This window comes from Asparagus officinalis, chromosome 8 (assembly GCF_001876935.1).
Source record: "Asparagus officinalis chromosome 8, Aspof.V1, whole genome shotgun sequence".
NCBI classification, from domain to species: domain Eukaryota; kingdom Viridiplantae; phylum Streptophyta; class Magnoliopsida; order Asparagales; family Asparagaceae; genus Asparagus; species Asparagus officinalis.
Window position 1 is genome coordinate 126,485,418 of NC_033801.1, and position 17,854 is coordinate 126,503,271.

Sequence of the window (17,854 nt, forward strand, 5' to 3'; positions counted from 1 at the left end):
ATTCTTGATAAGCGTTGGTAGAAACAATGATTCTATCCATGAATGTGACCCATTTAAAAGGAATTGAGTTTGCAAGCTAAGCATGTTTTTGTTTCTTTTTTTTATTATTATATATATTTGATAGGTCCTCACTGAATTAATATTTAATATTTTCCTGAAAAACTTATTGGAGATTAGCACTAACAAAGACTGCAAACCAATCTGCCGACAAGTGACGACAAGCGCATCCTCTGACATCTTTTATTTTATTTTATTTTATTACAAATTCTTTGATATGGGAGAAGGAAACTTCAGACATTAAGTTTAGGGGTTTAAATTAGCCTTAATTGATTGATTAGGAAAATGGGTAAATTACAATAAACCCCACAAAAACTTCCAACATTTTGCGGTAAACCCCCAAAAGACTTTGAAAATCGCAATAAACCCTTAATAACTTTTAAAATTGCAGAAATTTTTTGATAAGTTTCAGCATTTTTGTAGATAACACATTTTTGAGAAGGAAATTTTTTGATTTTGTATATTTTGTGTAAGGAAACATAGGACTGGAGCCACGTGAGAAATGAATGCGTATTAAAATTAATAACTTTTATGTTTGTGACACTTGAAGCTAATTGGTACCAACAAAGCTATAATTGTAGTTATAGTTGCAATCTTCTAGAAAACTATTTCATTCTTAAATGCTAAAAATACCAGAGTTTTTGGCTAAATTATCAAATTGATATTTTTTTATAAACCTCCTTAACCAGTTTAGTATTAAAAGTTTTTTCAGCGACCTTTTGATATGAAAAGTCGAACAAAAGCACACTTAGACCTATTTTTTTTTGCCGCTAGCCAAAATTTGTACGAGTAAGTAGTAGGTGATCTCACGTGCTGTAATTTTAGAGTTGATGGAAGACTGAGATGATTGTTTTTAGATGATGTAACTATTTTATGATTGGTTTTACTCGCTCGTAATCTTTGCCGTAGCCATCTAAAATCATTATATACCATCTAAAAGTAACCATTTCAGCATTCTAACATCCTTAAAATTACATCACGAGAGTTCGCGTGTCACTTTTGCGCGTTAAATTTGACTGACGATGAAAAATAGGTCTAAATGCAGTTTTGACTATCTTTTCATACCAAAGAGTTGCCAGAGAAACTTTTAATACAAATCTAGTTAAGAAGAGTTACAAAAAATACCAAAACAACTCTTGGGTTTGGACTTTCGAAGATTTATTTTAAAAAAAATCAACCAACTTTCCCGAGTGGTTCATTTTTTGTAATTAAATATCAAAGTTATTTTATTAAAAAAAAAACTTTTCAATGTGAATTTAGAACTTGAGCAAGAAAAAGGTGGAAAAAAGTAAGTCCATTAATTGACAAACATTCTTCAAAAGTAAAAAAAAAAGGGACCCTGAAGTGATTACTAAAGATTACCTTGTTAATACATGTGCATAATTTACTTTAAGACCCTCAAAGGACTGGGGTCCATTGCCTCTATGTCTAGCTGACACCTAATCCAATTGATTGAACTGAAAGGAGGGAGGGGTGAAAAAAAATATCTTGATAAGCGTAGGGATAGACAATGATTCTATCCATAAATGCGACCCATTTAAAAGGAACCGAGCTTGCAAGTTAAGCATGTTTTTATTTCTTTTCTAATTTTATATTTGATAGGTCTACACTAATTTATTAGTTAATATTTTGCTGAAAAACTTATTGGAGATTAGCACTAACAAATATTGCTAACCAATCTGCAGACAAGTGACGGCAAGCGCATCCTCTCACATCTTTTTATTTTATTTTATTTTATTACAATTCTATGATATGAGAGAAGAAAACTTCAGGCATTAAGTTTAGGGGTTTAAATTAGCCTTAATTGATTGATTAGGGAAATGGGTAAATTACAATAAACCACAAGAACTCTCAACATTTTTTAGTAAGCCCCCAAAAGAATTTGAAAATCGCGAAAAGTCCTTAATAATCTTTAAAATTGCAGATAGAAAACTTCCAATAAGTCTCATCATTTTGCTAGATAACCCCCCATAAATTCGAACCAAAAAACAACATAAAAGGTATTTTGAAAGTTATTGGGAGTTTAGTATAATGTACACAAAAATATGTTGGGGTTGTCTAACATATTTTTCGGGCTTAGTGTGATCTTGAACTGAAAGTTTTTGGGGATTATGTGTGATTTATCCTTAGGAAAATAGTGCAAGTATAAGGGCCTGATTTCATTGATCCATCAGCATACTTTGACTGCCTCATGAAAGTTGAATGCTAAGGCATTTGCTCTATAGAAATGATTGCATTTCTTCTTATTGTTGTTGTTATTCCTTATAATTCCATCCGTTCCTTTTCCCTTTTCTTTTGTGTTCGTTGGTGTTCTTAGCTATTGGTGTTTCAAATTTCATATATGAGTATAGTTTCAGATTGGAAAGTTGGAAAAAGAGCAATGATTTTGAGAAGATAATCGAACTAATATTTGTGAGCAGACCACTTTACTATCGCCTAATTATGGATAGACCACATGCAGTTTTATTGTTGGAGATAAGCCCCTTTAATCAAATTCTTGTGACTGTTTTACTCTTAGAACAAGAATTGTTTTCTTTCTCTTTTTTGACAAATAAACCTCTTGTGAAAAATTCACCTAGGAGTCCATATGCAACAGAACTAAAAGGTGTGTATCTGTTACAATAGAACTACAAGAGGTCTATCCGTAATTGCGCAATAATAATGGGGGTTCACAATTGACCCAAAAAAATAACCTCCCCTTCTAGTCAATTTGGTTCACATCCCCTATCAAAGGTAATACTAACTCACGATTTGGGCCCGATTTTTTGCAGACCCAATTTCTTACTAACAAGTACCAAGATTTTATTAAGAATCACGGGTGATCCGGATGGTTAAGATTTGGGAGGTTCTAACATGGCTTTCACGGTCTTGGGCTCTTTCCTGGTTGCTTCTCGTAATCAAAAAAATAATTAAGAAACAAAGCTCTATTGAACACCAAAGTACATGTGTTAACAAAAAAAAAAAACTACAATTAATAAGTGCTAATCTCTATGTTATAGAGATTGAATCCAAACATTACATTAACTGTTCCACATGCCTACACTCTCAACACTCTCAGTACTAATATCAAACCAAATCTCCTCAAACACCTCAACAATTACACTATGATACTCTTTAGAATTCAAACACAAGTAGCACTCAAGCAGTTCTTCGAGGTCCTTCACCGTCACCAAGCCGTTCTCCTTGATCATCTCCATCATGGACTCCCTGAACTCCTTTTGCGGCTCCGATGAGCTCTTCACCATTGCAAAGCCCTGCAACACTTCGGAGTTCTCCGTATCGCCGTCTTTGTGGCGTTTGAAGAGTCTTGGGCTGCTAATGGGCTTTTCATGCACTTTTTTCGGGGAGCAGAGAGGGAAGTGGGTGTCATGGGCCTTGGGGTGGAGATTTGACGATGGAAACGGAGGAGTTTTGAGAGGGCGGGTTCTGTTTGGTGAGTTCGGGAGTTTGTTAGGCTTGTTCACTTGATTGACGCTGTAGGAGAAAGCGTTGGGCATGTTGGTGGATAATTTGAAATTGTGGTTACACATCGATCCAACAAGATAAAGATAAATTGGGGGGTATTAATTAAGAGCTAAGCAGGAGAAATTACTGGTTATCAAGTGGATCAGGTTTACTGGATAATATTAATTATGAGAGAGAGAGAGAGATGTGAGTGTGATTAAGATGATGGTCTTGGGGTGTTAAATAGAAGAGATTTATAATGGAGAAAGGAAGAAGGAAAGAACAAAGAAGTGGTGATGGATGGAAGATTGGAAGGTAGGGTAGGTAGCATACAAGATAAAGGTGGTGGTTAGGATGCCTCATCCCTTGTTCCTAACACCAACATTTGAGTGGATTAATTAAGTCTATGAGGTGTGCATCATCATTAGGGGGCAACTACATAAATTTAATTATAACTTAATTAGTGTGAAGATCTATGTGTTTTTGTAAAGGAACATATAGTTGTTGCTTTCATGACCTCTTGAGCCAGATGAGAAAGCTATGTGTAGGGAGCTAATTAACTTGGAAAGAGTCCAGAACAATCTAGAGTTGTTCAAGGGTCTGCGAGGGCGCGTTTACTCCGCGAACGATTATTGAATCTTGGAGGGTATGTTGTCGATAACCTACTGCACAGAGATATATTCTTCAAGAAACCTACTCTTAAAAAAAAGCACAAATCGAGAGAAGTTTTCTTTCAACTTGAACGTTTAAATTTCGGTCGTAGTAGTAATTCTTAGTTATTTTCCCAACAGTTTGCAAGTTGAGCATGTTTTACTTCTATCTTAGTATATCGTGGATAACGTTCACACTAACTCAATAGTTAATTTTTGATTAAAAAAGTTAACGGTGATTAACACTAACAAACAAGACTGCAAACCAATCCGCCGACAATTAAGTGACAACATGAAGCGCATCCCCTCGCACTTGTCCTTTTGGAGGACGAGTATCTTGAGTTCACTAACATAAGGAGACCTAGGATTACTAAGTTCAGGGTTTAATTAATTGTAGCCTTAATTGGTATATAGGGTATTAAGTGCTATCATAAAGAATTAGAATGTCATCACCTCCCTCGTCGACTCCCTAAATTCCTTCTTCGGGTCCGATGATCTCTACACCTTTGCAGAGCTCTGCATTTCCCCTGAGTTCTCCTTTCACTGGTGGGAAAATTTGCAGGTGGAGGGAATGAGACTTGGGCTGCTGATGGGCTTTTTATAGGCTTTTTTCGGGCTGGACCTTTTCAGTGAGCGGAGTGGGAAGTGGGCGTCATGGGCCTTGGCCCTTGGGGTGGAGGTTTGAAGGGGTTTTGAAAGAGTGAGGTTTTATTTGGTGGGCTTTGAGAGTGTTGTTGTTGGACTTGTTCATTTGATTGATGTTGGGCCACAATGAAAGCTAAACATATGCCCCTTAAGTATTATTGACAACCGAAGAAATTTTCTAAATAAACTTATTCATATTTTTTTTTCCTAAAAATAAACCCCTTGAGTTTTATTTACAAAAATAGACTTATTTTATCTTAATCTGATTCCTAAATAGTCGGGGTTGCCAACCCCGACTATACTATTTATGAGGTTGTAAACCCCTAATTATAACCCTAAACCCTAACATTCTATATACTAAATAGTCGGGGTTGGCAACCCCAACTATTTAGAAACCAGATTAAGACAAAATGAGTCGATTTTTGTAAAAAAAAAAAAACCTCAAGGGGGTCTATTTTTAGAAAAAAAATTATGAATATGTTTGTTTAAAAATTTCCTTCATTGACAACCCATGGTGGATTAATTAGACTCTTCTATTTCTACGTGCATATATTATTTCTTAGCTAGAACTTATTTATTTTGCCAACTGCAGGTGATCCGGATGGATGAGAGGTTACAATAAGAACTTCGACAGTCTTGGTTTGATTCCGAGCTGGGTTATCACACAACAGGCAAAATAATAATAATAATAATAATAATAATAATAATAATAAAGAATATCTTCCTATGGATCCCTTCGTTTTATACAAATCTAATGATTTTGTCGGCATGAAAGAAGTTGATGGTATCAGTGTCAATAAAAGAAGAACTAAGGCCTCATTTTCCCCTTTAAAAAAATAATCAGATGACGCTTAGCTCCACCAACTCCACACAAAAAAAAAAAAGGCACCCCGAGAATTCCCCTCTGTATCACTGTACACATTTTTCTCAATGAACGCAAGAGCCCGATACCTTTGGTTGTTGATGGAAAGGGATTTACTTGGAAAATAAAAATTTAGATGGCAAGCTTGATCAAGTCAAAACTTTGACTTGCACAGCAGCCGGATCCGACCGGCGTTCCCGCGTCCAGATCGCTTGTCCCCACAAATTTGGACATTTGGACACCCAAAAAATAAGGATAAAATAAGGAGTTGTTTGCACTTTAATACCTTGAGTTGTCACGCCTTCAAGCTTTGTTTTGCTCGAGAATATCAAATTCTCTCACCAAATTATAGGTTTTTGTTTCGAGTTTGGGAGAAGTGAGGAACAAAAGTTAGGACTCTGGGTTATCAGATGAAAAATGCCTTAGGGACCCAAAAACATGGGATCCTACATGAGACAGGTGATGTGTCGGCTTCCTATCCCATGATGCACTGTTCATGAACAGTGCATCATATATAAGACAGGGAGCCGACACCTCACACGTCCCATGTTTTTAGGTCCCTATAGCACCACCCTTATCAGATTATTAAATTAATGTCAATCCGAAAGCTGTGAGATATCAAATTGTCAAAGTAGTAGAATTTCAGAATATCAAGGCGAAAAAAAAGCAAACATGATTACCGTCTGATTCTATAGCGATACAGATAACGACGCAGAGCATTGTTGTTTCGCCTAATAAGTTTTTTGAGATTTTTCAGTGCATCTTCATGAACCCCATAATTAAATTAAATACAGAATTAATCATGCGAACGGCTCCCAAGAGTTAAAACTTTGATCCGTGTATCTCTCACAAAATTACATTTCAGTTCTTGTGTCGGATTTTAAAAAAAAAATACAAAACATACAATTCTCGAGTATGATATGTATATATCTATCTAAATGAAAAATAAAAAAAAATAAAAAACTTATAATGGCAAATAAAAATATCAAATGCCATTTTGTCTAGTCATTAACTCCGTTGATCCCTCTACTCGGCCCTGAGGGAGGCACTCTCCTCCCCCGTGGAAGCATGTTGAGCAACAGTGGCCGGAGTCTCTCCTCCGTCTCCGTCNCCGTCGCCGAGTCTCGCGTCACACGGTCATCCGTTACGGGCCTAGAGGCCCATGAGGTATGTGCACGTGCACCACCAGCTAGGAGGAGGAGGAGGAGGAAGGTGACGACACGAACTAGGCTCGCCATTAATTTTATTAGAGAGAGAACGAGAGAGGTTTTGGGGTGAAGAATTGAAGAGGGTGTGGCTTTTATGGGAGAGAGAAAAAAAAGGAGGAAAATGAGGAGGTTTGAAGATGTTGAGGCCTTGTGTACGTATGAAAAGAACAAGGTTTTTTTTGACTTCGAGCTTGGGAAGGATCTCATTTGTGTTCGGTAGCAAATGGGCCGGGTTAGTTTAGTTCAGTTTGGTAGTTGGTGTCCGCGTGTATGAGCGCGGGTAGTTAGACCTGCCCGTTTGTACGGACGGTTGAAATCTACCGCAATGAAACTGTTATGTTTGACAATTTTAACGGTTTTGAATGAATAGAACTTTTCACATGGTTCGATGGAGGGTCAAAAGACGACGGATTCACCCCAAACTTGGTGTGTTGGGGTTTTAGAATATGTAGATCAAGTTCAACGGAGCGGATCATCCACAATGTCGCTCAATTATGTGATTTTAAAGGCGTTAAAGAGGAAATCCCCTCCTATGACAAAGACAGTAGTATATGATATATATATATATATATATTATTAATCTAGATATAGTAATAGAGAGAGAGAGATGAGGAGAGAAGAGAGAGAGATGAAGAGGGAGAAACGGAGGGTGAGCTGTCAGCGTAGGAAAATTTCCTACGCATGCAAGTGTATACATGTGAGCCCTTACTAGTCAATCGTGTGGGCCGTCACAGTTCATTTACACTTGCGCAGCTTATGGAAAATTTTTTTTCTACGTTGGGCAGCTCACCTCCCCGTTCTCTCATATATTTATTACGGCCGAGTAGTACTGTATATATGATTATAATATATATATAATGGTTAGTATATATTATTATCATATACATTATTACTATTATCAATATATCATGATCAGGGAACCCTCGCCCTGTTTATAACTTTCAAAAGAACAAACTTTCGCATTGGTAAAAGTTGAGCAATAGTTGTACGTATATTTTTCAAGACGCGTGACTAAAACTCCAGATGGCATCGCGCGTGATGAAATCAGTACACGCTGAGCTCATGCATGGACTTGCTCAAATCTCCATCAATTTTCTCTCTTGCTTTTTTGTTCATTCCCATTGCGTTGACCTGTTGATTCATAACAAACGAGAAATGCATTTGACTTCTTGCAAGCATGAGGACCCCACGCAGCCTTTGTCGTCACAGAGATCAAGCACAAGCTTCATAGCAATTAACCAATAGATGAGCAGAACTTAGAATGAATAAATAAATGAAGCGGAGAAAAAACTTAGCGTTCATTGAACGTAGGAGGTGAGAACGAGGCCGTGGACTTTGGCGGCTCTGCAGAAAAGTATAATAAACTATTTAATCATAGGAAATTATTTAAACTTTTAGACACCCAGAAAAGTATTAGAGCATCTCCAACAGTTTTTCTATTTTATTGGTATTCTCATTTTTAGAGAATTTTGGGTTTTTTTTGTCCGACAGATTCCCCATCCCATTCCTCAAAATAGGGACGGGGGAGAAAAAAAGGGGAGCCTTTCCCAAACGGGCAACATTTTTTTAATTTTTGGGGAGAGCTTTATCATAAATGTTTCACGTTCTTCAAGTCTTCAGCTACTCAAAAAATGACTCAACACTATAAAATAAGGGGGCAAAAAAAAGTTCATGTCTAAATATTTATTGTTAAAGTTCATATCAAAGATGTAAAATATTTTTATTATTGTAATAAATACATGATTCTTTAAAATGAGAAAGCTATTGGAATTGAAGTAAAAATAATTTAGAGAATATGAATTTTGCATTCCCATTTTGGAGAAATATTTGGGTAGGCTAATGGAGATGCTCAAACCCTTGTCGGACTGGACTCTTGCTGTCGCTAATATCTAAAGCCCGCGGGCCGTTTGTGGTATCCCGGACGGCCATACTTTTCGTGAGCCCAAATGATTCAAGTAAGCCCAGCCCAGTATCCCTAAAAAAACACACGAACATCGAGATCATTCCTCAGATTTGGCGGGAACGGCATCGGTGAAGCCCTCTCCGCCTCATTTTGGCGCGAAACGCAGCAGCTATTAACCCTACCTCCCCACCCCCCCCATCAGATCTCGTCGAAATCATAGAGAGAGAGAGGGGGGGAGAGGATCGTAGAGAAAGAGAGAAGATGGTGGGCCCCGCTTACGACTTCCTGCAGAACCCTCTCGGCGCCGTTCGCGCGACAACGGCAAGGACTGGGGCGCCGTCGATCTCTTCAACAGCTTCCTCTTCGAACAGAACGGACTCTCTCAGGTACTAACCCTAATTTCCTTTTCCAGTCTAGGGTTTCACCACTGCCCTTTGTTCGGTTTCCTTAATAGAAAAAAATAAAATGTCGAAACCCTAAGCTCCTTCACAATCTAGGGCTTCGTAAAATCATTTAGTGTAATTTGTCAAATCAAATGGTAAATTTAACCGGGACCCTAATTTCTTCCCTATCTTAGGGCTAAATCTCTCGGTCTGTTCAAGTCTCTATTTAAAAGACTCGCTCTTTTTGCGCCGTACTTGCTTATTGACCACGGATTCAGCTTATAGAACCCTATATTGGATCAAATACCTAGATTTCTGAACTGATTATGCATTTTATCCTTAAAATTCTTTTTTTACATTGGCTTCTTGTTTAGGCATTAGTAGGTTTTATTGTTTTTCATTTTTTTTCCCATACTCACTGGATTGTTGAATAACAATTTAAATTTCTCTTGCAAGTAATAAGTTTTCAATAATTTCAACTGGAAGCTTGATGCTTTCGGTAACATTTGCATCTTTGTATCCAACATTCTTTCTGAGATAAAGGGCGGGACTTCAACATTTCTATCCAACAATTAAAAAAGTTTAAATCTTGAGAGCTTCTTAAGTCTAACATCATTTTTTTAATTTCCAAAAAGAAAATTCTTTTATGCAAAAAGATTATATTTGGTATAAACTTTAATAATTGTTGCATCTTGTTTTGATCGTCATCTTTTATATCTTCCAATTGAGGCATCTACTATCAGCATGACGCTACAGTATGACACAACTAAAGCGTTGCTAGAATCTTGGATGTACTGTATGTATTATTTACTTTTGATTTCTCCTTATCCCAGCCCTATTTATTATCAGGTTCCTATTCTCAATCAGTCTAATCTTCGCTGGATAAAGCCCAATACTCTGGTGAGAATCAGAGGAATGGTTCAAGATATGTTTGGAAATGAATTATATGTTGGCGCTTTTAAGGTATAATCTTTGCCCTTATCATTTGCAGTAGCAAATTATTTTTTTCTTTGTTCTTAAGTTTATTGCTTATTTACTGAATGCTGTCTTCTTTTCTTAAGGATGGTTCGGCTTGGAGAACAAATAAATTCTCAGATGTTGCTTCGTATCCAATGCCTTCTGCATGTGAATCACGCCTATGGGAGCGTCGATTGTTTCACTGCATTCCCGTATGTTGTCTTGGATTGTCTATCTTCTCTTGTATACAAGAACACTCAATGTCATTGCTTAGTCCAATGTTTCCATTTCTAACGATTTTCTAGTACATATCATGATCCATTTTGTTAAACCTCAAATTCTACTGATTTAGGATTGATAAAATTGAGATTCATGCAATTAAAATTCTACTTTTGTGCATAACGTTGCTCCATCGGTTGTGAGTATCAGTATGTTAACTTTCAATGCCCAAGTGGTTATTGTGTTAAATACAACACCCTACCTCCCCTCTCCTAATATGCATATGCCCACCCTTAAATTCCCAAGCTGTGAATTTATAGGTTCAGTCTTGGCTTTAGTTTCCTTTGTATATACTACTACGAAAACAAGTATGCCCTTATGTAACCAATTCTTAAGGCTGTAATGTCCTAGTGATAGTATGAGAATGATTCATTGTTTGCCATTTGTGTAACCTAATTTCTCGCAATTCAAGTGATTGATTCATCTGTTTAACCGAAAAACAATAACTTCATAACATTTATGTTAAAACCTTACTTTATGTCTAAGTATATAACTAAGATATACATTTACTATATAAAATTACTTGTCACGGTGCTTATTATTGCCAGGTATTGTACTTTTCACAATTTTCTGATATGCCATGGTTGTAAGGCCAAAGAGATTGCAAGGTGTGCAGTAGACTATGGCATATCAGCCCTTGATATTTATTCATGTAAACTACATATAAATGTTGAGTCTGTGATTGCAGTTTCTGTTTTCGTTAGTCAAGTGATTCATAATAAATTGGATATTGACATTATGTCGTAACTGGTAACATTGCATGTTACTGCCCCAGGTTCCAGGACAGAATTCATGGACGGTGGAGCCTTCCGTGAACCAAAATGTCAGATACATAGATAATGGCAGTACATCTCAACATACAGAAAAGCGCCAGAGAGACACTAGCCTTGACAGCATGAACTCAAATGTACTGCTTAGGGTCCTTTTTTTTACATAATTATTACAACTTCTACCTATATATATATCTGATGACATACGGTGTGTGGCAGGTTTCATATAATCAGACAGATTCAGATTCTTGCAGCAAGAAGAAGGTATGAATTTGCCTGTGATAAGCTTTCTTAGCCCTTTGTTTGTTGCTGCACATCTTCACCTTTTCTGCCACATTAATGTTCCATTACATTCTTAAATAAATATTACCAATCTAATTATATCTTTATCTTCACTCCAATCAAATCAATCATCCTCTTGTTAGATTTTTGGTTTTACAATCCAAATAGTGTTAATTATGAATATTCTTAGTAACCTCTTTGGTAATGCTACTAGCATGTTATCCCTGTTTGGGTCGTTGCTTGTTTTACTTTTTTTTTATCATTGAGACATGAATGTTTCTCTATTACAGAAGGAGGGTCAGCATTATTGTCAGTCATCAAATTCATCTGAGGAACTGATGAATCAAGATTGCAGTTCAGTTCCAAGGAGCGAAAGTTCTGATGCTACCTCCTTTTCTTGTTTAGTTAAGGTAAGTTATTATATTCTTTTTTTTAATGGTTGTTGAATTGTTTAGTGCTTTTCTCAAGCTATCTTATGGTTATCAGTTCTAGTTTCAGAATCTACCCATGAATTTGTTCTGCGACATTTACGGATTTAGTGACCAACTGCATATTGCAGGTCTATGATATGCCAGAGGGCCACATAAAACTCCATGATGTATTTGAGTTCATAGGAGTCTACACATTTGATCCTGAGCTTGCTGTTCATAAGGATGCTCATGATGATTCAATGTATGACCTCATGGAAGATGATATCTTGGCTCATCTACCTCCTAGTAAGGTCAGTGTTCGTCTATCCTTTTCAAGTTGGGATACCTTTGTGTTGTCTTGGTTTTAAGTATTGCGTGTTCTTATAGCATATTTCACCCACTATATTTCTTGGGAGCACACACACACTTTTTCATCACTTAAAATGCTTTTACCTTAACTATATTTGACTCTTGCATGTTCTTGACCATGTTAATTGATGGATTCAGATAGTATTGTATAAATTAAAGACTGTGTGGTTAATGAAAATATGTTTTAAAGATAAATTATATCTAATAGCTGTTTGAACTCTTGGCCTAGGGAGAAGAAAAAAGAAAGAAACAAAGAAACTGCTTGAGCTGTGTTGCTTTCAAAGACTCTAAAATGCTTGAGCAAATTTGATTGTATTATCATATTAGCACGATTCAGAAATTCAGGAGAAATTTTAACTTTACCATCTTATTTTCTACCAGAATGTGATCAATGTCTTGCACGTGTATCAAATCAGGAACAGACAATATTGGACGTTTTCATCATTAATTGATAGTGGATAGTATTGGGTGTTGCTTTATGGGGAAACCACATAACATTTGGATGCTTAGATCTTATTAGATGCCTAAGTGCACCAATCATAACATATAAAATTACCATTTAAGGAGAGAAGTAAATCTCCCGATGTTGTTTTGTTTGATGGAAGATTATTTTCTAAGCTAAACATATTTATCTATTCCTATTTTTATTGTTTTTGTTCATTTTTAATAGATATATTTTTTGCTTTTTAGATAACAGTATTGAAGAATACTTGAGATAACATTAAGGAGAATACTTGTCAAAAGAAAGGAGCTATGTTTATCTAAATATGCTTTCCCTATAGTGTTTAGGATTTTCTTTCTTTTTATTTGCTTAATTATACCTTTGAGATAATAGTGGATTCTCTTTGTTGATTCAGGTGCCACGTGTTCATTGCTTGATATCCCGGAAGTTGTCCATGCGAGATTTTTTGTCCAATTCTCAAGTTACCGAGGTGAAATTTCACTAGTCTTTTACATGTGACCTGAAACAGAGCTCAGGAAGCAATGCTTGATTTGTTCTATTTTACTTTTTTGGTAACGTAACTTTATGTGCATATTACAGCCTCTGCCCAACATAGTTAAGGGGATTCGTGAATCCTTTATTGGACATCTGACATCAGTTCTTGGCAATGATGGTTTAGCAGCACAATGTGTATTGTTGCATCTTCTGTCACAGGTAATTCGTTATTCCTTTTATGAGAATTCTGCTTGGCAAATACAAAAATTATACAATTGTAATTGTGTGGTGTGTCAGCAACTTACATAATTTTGCCATATTAGACTTTATTCTTGGCTGTTTGCGGATTAGGGTTAAAATTGGGTAAAACCAACAAATGACCTCTCTCATCTAATATATTCTTCTTGAAAACCTTATATTTTCAGCAGATACCGGATAACATGTTGGCATGTGTGTCATGTACCTATTCATTACTTTTCTTATATATCGAGATGTTCTTTTAATATTTTGTTAGCTTAATTCAATACCAAAACTTTATTGCTAGACAAAATTAGCAAAGACAGATTTAAGTTTACTTCAGACCAAAATTTTCATTTTTAACAGAAACCTAGTTTGAGTACTTACCTATATGTAAAAATTCATCTCATCTATAGGTTTCTCAAGATCCTTGCTTAGTACTCACCAATCTCTTTAAAATATTTAATATTTTCTTTGAAAAATAGTTTTTCATGCCTCCCCTTTCTCCCGATGCCCTTTCCTTTGAAATTAACATCGCATGCATACATTCCAATTATGACTAATCTGGTTGAATCTATGTTACAAACATCCATCTTTCTAACATGCTTGTGATGAATGATCTATTACTCTTACTTTGGTCAAGTACCTTGATTTTTTTAAGTTTTTAATTTTTATTTTTGTTATTCATCCACAATTAGCTTGGTACAATTTGAGACGTTATGCGAAATGTTCAATGCTTGGATCAAGATCTTTTATTCTTCATTCTTACTGACATGGGTCCACATAAATCTTTTTTGATTGCTCAAGTTAAGGCAGTTATTTTAACAAGTAGTTTTGATTGAGTTACTTTTTAATTATAAAATGCTGTACTCATTCATTTTCGTATCCAGCTCCGGGCTAGATCTGATTGGATTGCTGTGGGAAAGTTGTCTCTAAACTTGATTAGTTTCACCAGAGAGAGTGCATCCATCTTTGGGAATCGACTTGTCGATACAATCCAGAAGGTCTTGCCTTTCTCTCAAGCAATTCCTCTTAGTGTGGAGTATCTTAACACTGCAAAACTTCAACCTAAGAAAGACAATCAAACAGGAAGGTATATATATACTCTTTTATTGCATTTTGGGTCTTGCATATAGTAATTGTGGATACCAGATTATGAACTACAAATTTAATGAGTTTGCAGTGTTTTTACTTATGCATGCCACTAAACCACAATTCATCGTGGAAATGTGATCAGGTTTAAGATTCTCATGCAAGACCCAAGTCTTGTTTTGCATCCATCAACTGTACAATACATGTTCCTAGGAAGAGCTTATAGCTTACGGGGACCAATAAACATAATAGTGATATAGAATTATTTTCTTTTAAACTTTTATATTTTACCACAACTAGTCCTTAATCTGTATATTTTGCATCAGGTTGGTTGGTGGAGTCCTGCAGTTAGCCCAAGGCACTCACTTGACAATCGATGAGACCCAATTGCAGGCTGGTGTACTTAATTCTAATGGCATAGAGAATACAAGATTGCTAAAGCATTTAATGGAATGGCAAAAGGTAACTTTAATTTCCTAGTCATGCCCCCCTCCAAAAAAAAGGAAATAAGAGAATAGAATAACAAAGACATGCATTAATATAATAGAAATAAAAAAGTGCACACAAATCTGGACGCAAGAAGCCATATTCCTTAGGATATCTAAGTTCACTATAGTGCCAACTCATATGTCAGTATGTAAATTACCAATTTGTGCATCCACCATGCATTGAGCTTTTGCTGGCACGTTCTTTTTTGAATTAGCCCTGGGGATTTTCTAAAATTCTATATCTCTCGAGTTATTGCCTTTCTAAGATTCACATGTAAACTTACTTCATGTTGCTTTTCACCATCCTAGCAAGTGTCTTGCAATGTTACCTTTCTTATTTTATGTTGCCACCTATTCGAGTTCGTGTAGATGCTGCTTATCAAGCTAAAAAAGTTTACGAAGTTTCTCTATGCTGAGAAATTGACCATGAGATTGGGATGGAGGACATCCGAATCTGTGGAAAAGTCCTCTGTTATTGCTAATGTTTTAATACTAAAGTTTTTTGGCTAGTAAAGTGGATAACTCCAATCCTTCTCATTCTGATTATACCTTTGGAGTTGTGGGCTATAAGCGCTTTGTTTTGCCAAAAAAAAAACATCTTTGGTATGGCTGGGGCTCTCGATTTTGCGGTCCCGTCCTTAAAAAAAAACTCCAACCAGTCTCCGTCAATCGATTTGTAAACATGAAGAAAGATGTGACTTCGTCGACTTCAAAGTTGGACTGTGAATTTAACAATTTCTGTTTGGGTTCATATTAGATCAAGTAAAAACTCTATAGTAACTATTATTGATATCTGCTTAATATTGCCATTGTGCTCAGGTGGAATATGATTTTGAGTTTTATAAGCTGGAAATGGCTGTTGAAGCCCAAATGCTCATCCTTTCCGAAGGAAAATCCAACATTTTGCCTGCTGATCTCGTGTTACCTTTTAGACCCACTTCTATCTCTTCTGAAGTGCTACCAAGCACTGAACAGCTGCAAGCTTGGAGGTGGTATCTTGCCACCTTAAGGTCACTCCCATACTCTAATGGACCAGAAATGCTCCAGGTATTACTTTTACTCCATCAAGCACAGTTATTTAATAACATAAACACACAAATACCACGTTGTAACCAAGTGTAAACTATGGGAAACAGCTCTTAACTTCTACCAAGTTTTTGGTCACAACTACCACATTGCATTTAACTATAATGTGCTACATATCCAACCTTAGCATAGTTTTAGACGGGTGAAGTCTATTCTATTATCTGAAAGGAAAGGATGCGTCGTTGTTTTGCCTTCTGAAGAAACATCAGGGAAACAGTTATGTGACTCATTGCACATGTTGGGTGTTTTTGCAGTAGCCCTATTCTAAATAATCATTAACCCACACATACATAGAACTAGGCTTATTTACGTTTAAGGGAGACGTGCATGGGTAGCAATATTAACCAGTATTTGAAGGGACACTATTTTTAACTGGATGTAATTTTCTATTATATATCCATCATAATGAATGAAAGGGATATGATTTTTTAACTGTAAAAATATTATCAATCTGTAACCATAAATGTGTCTACATGGTGATATATAGTCACTTTGTGATTTGTGTTAACATTCATACTATTTTCCTTGTCACAGGACACCTAGTTTAGGAGCTAACCCGACAACCTTAGGCTTAGGCTTCCTAGTCTTCAATTGGGAAAGAAAATCTATTGATGGCTCCCCTATAGAATATCAGTGCAGTGACCTTTCTGGCAATGTGTTCACTATCAGTACAGTCACGACTGCACTGGTACATAGTAGTGACTGCACTGATAGAAATTAGTGATATGTGTATATCACGATCATGTTATCTTCAAGTGTCACTCGCGGAACTCCCTATATGATATTCCATAGAGGACTTTGCATAGGATTTCTTTTTCCCCTTCGATTAGATACCTTCAAAATGTATACACTCGGGAAGAGTACAGAATCAGTTCAAATTTGGAACTCAGCACACTTCAAAGTAGACCATGCACATCGGTTTCAAGGATGTTTTATCCTCACCCAACCAACGCCATTACATCAAGAAAAAATTGAGAGCTTCCGTGTTTTATCAAGATCCTAACATTGACACGGATGCTGTATTAGATGGTGCAGGATGAAATGGTTGCAGCTATGAAGGAAGACCGATCTGTGGGTGGTACAGATCTCAACAGGTTCGCAACTTTTGCCTTGATACAACCTGTAAGTTAACAGGATCGAAAACTTTAACCTGTAGAGGCTCAAGAACTCTCTTCTACTTTAATAGGTGGTTAACAATGGCGCAGTTGGTTTCTGCAAGTTTTGGGGAAACGAGTCTCTCGATGGAGCGATGGCAAATGGCTAAAGAATTGGAGAGACTTAGAAAGGAGAGGCTCAAGTGAAACTGTGGAAGTGTTTCTTTAGTAGTAGTCACTGGTGGATGATTATTAGAGAAGAAGGGTAAAGAGATTAATCTTGTATTGTCTTTATATGGGGTTGGTTGTTTGCTAATTCTGCGTTGCGTTCTTGTTGTATAGTAGTTTGGTTTGTTTGATTTTGTTATGGATGAAAAAGGAAATGATTTTTTTGCTTGTTTAGGCAATTGATTCAAGTTTTTTCACCCTTCAATTCTACCGTCGACATGTTCTCTTATTTGCGTCTATAAGCCTATGAACGGGTTTTCTTTTTGAGATTAGTGCCCTACATTTTCGTTCTTTTGCTATTAGTCCTCCAAATCTTCAAATAAATTAGTCCCCAAAACCTTATTTTGAAATGAATCCTCCAAATGTTTACATTTCGAACTTAGTTTCCCAAATCATATCTTTATATTTTGAAATTAGTTCCCCAAATCATACTATGCGTTTTGAAATTAGCCTCCTAAAACTTTTAACTTAGG

General features: G+C 36.3%; 2 protein-coding genes across 2 annotated transcripts; one reads left to right on the forward strand and one right to left on the reverse strand.

Moving 5' to 3' along the window:
* Nucleotides 3,004-3,709, reverse strand: LOC109822002 (transcription repressor OFP4-like). Its single transcript, XM_020388154.1, has one exon. The coding sequence runs from the start codon at nt 3,585-3,587 to the stop codon at nt 3,078-3,080; it is 510 nt and encodes a 169-aa protein (XP_020243743.1). The 5' UTR covers nt 3,588-3,709; the 3' UTR covers nt 3,004-3,077.
* LOC109819979 (mini-chromosome maintenance complex-binding protein) lies at nt 8,954-17,578 on the forward strand. Its single transcript, XM_020386004.1, is given in 15 exon segments — nt 8,954-9,085; nt 9,088-9,155; nt 10,002-10,115; nt 10,214-10,321; nt 11,164-11,295; nt 11,378-11,422; nt 11,731-11,850; nt 12,000-12,161; nt 13,077-13,151; nt 13,262-13,375; nt 14,284-14,486; nt 14,812-14,947; nt 15,793-16,020; nt 17,086-17,153; nt 17,246-17,578. Coding segments are annotated over 15 exon segments (1,743 nt in total). The 5' UTR covers nt 8,954-9,030; the 3' UTR covers nt 17,361-17,578.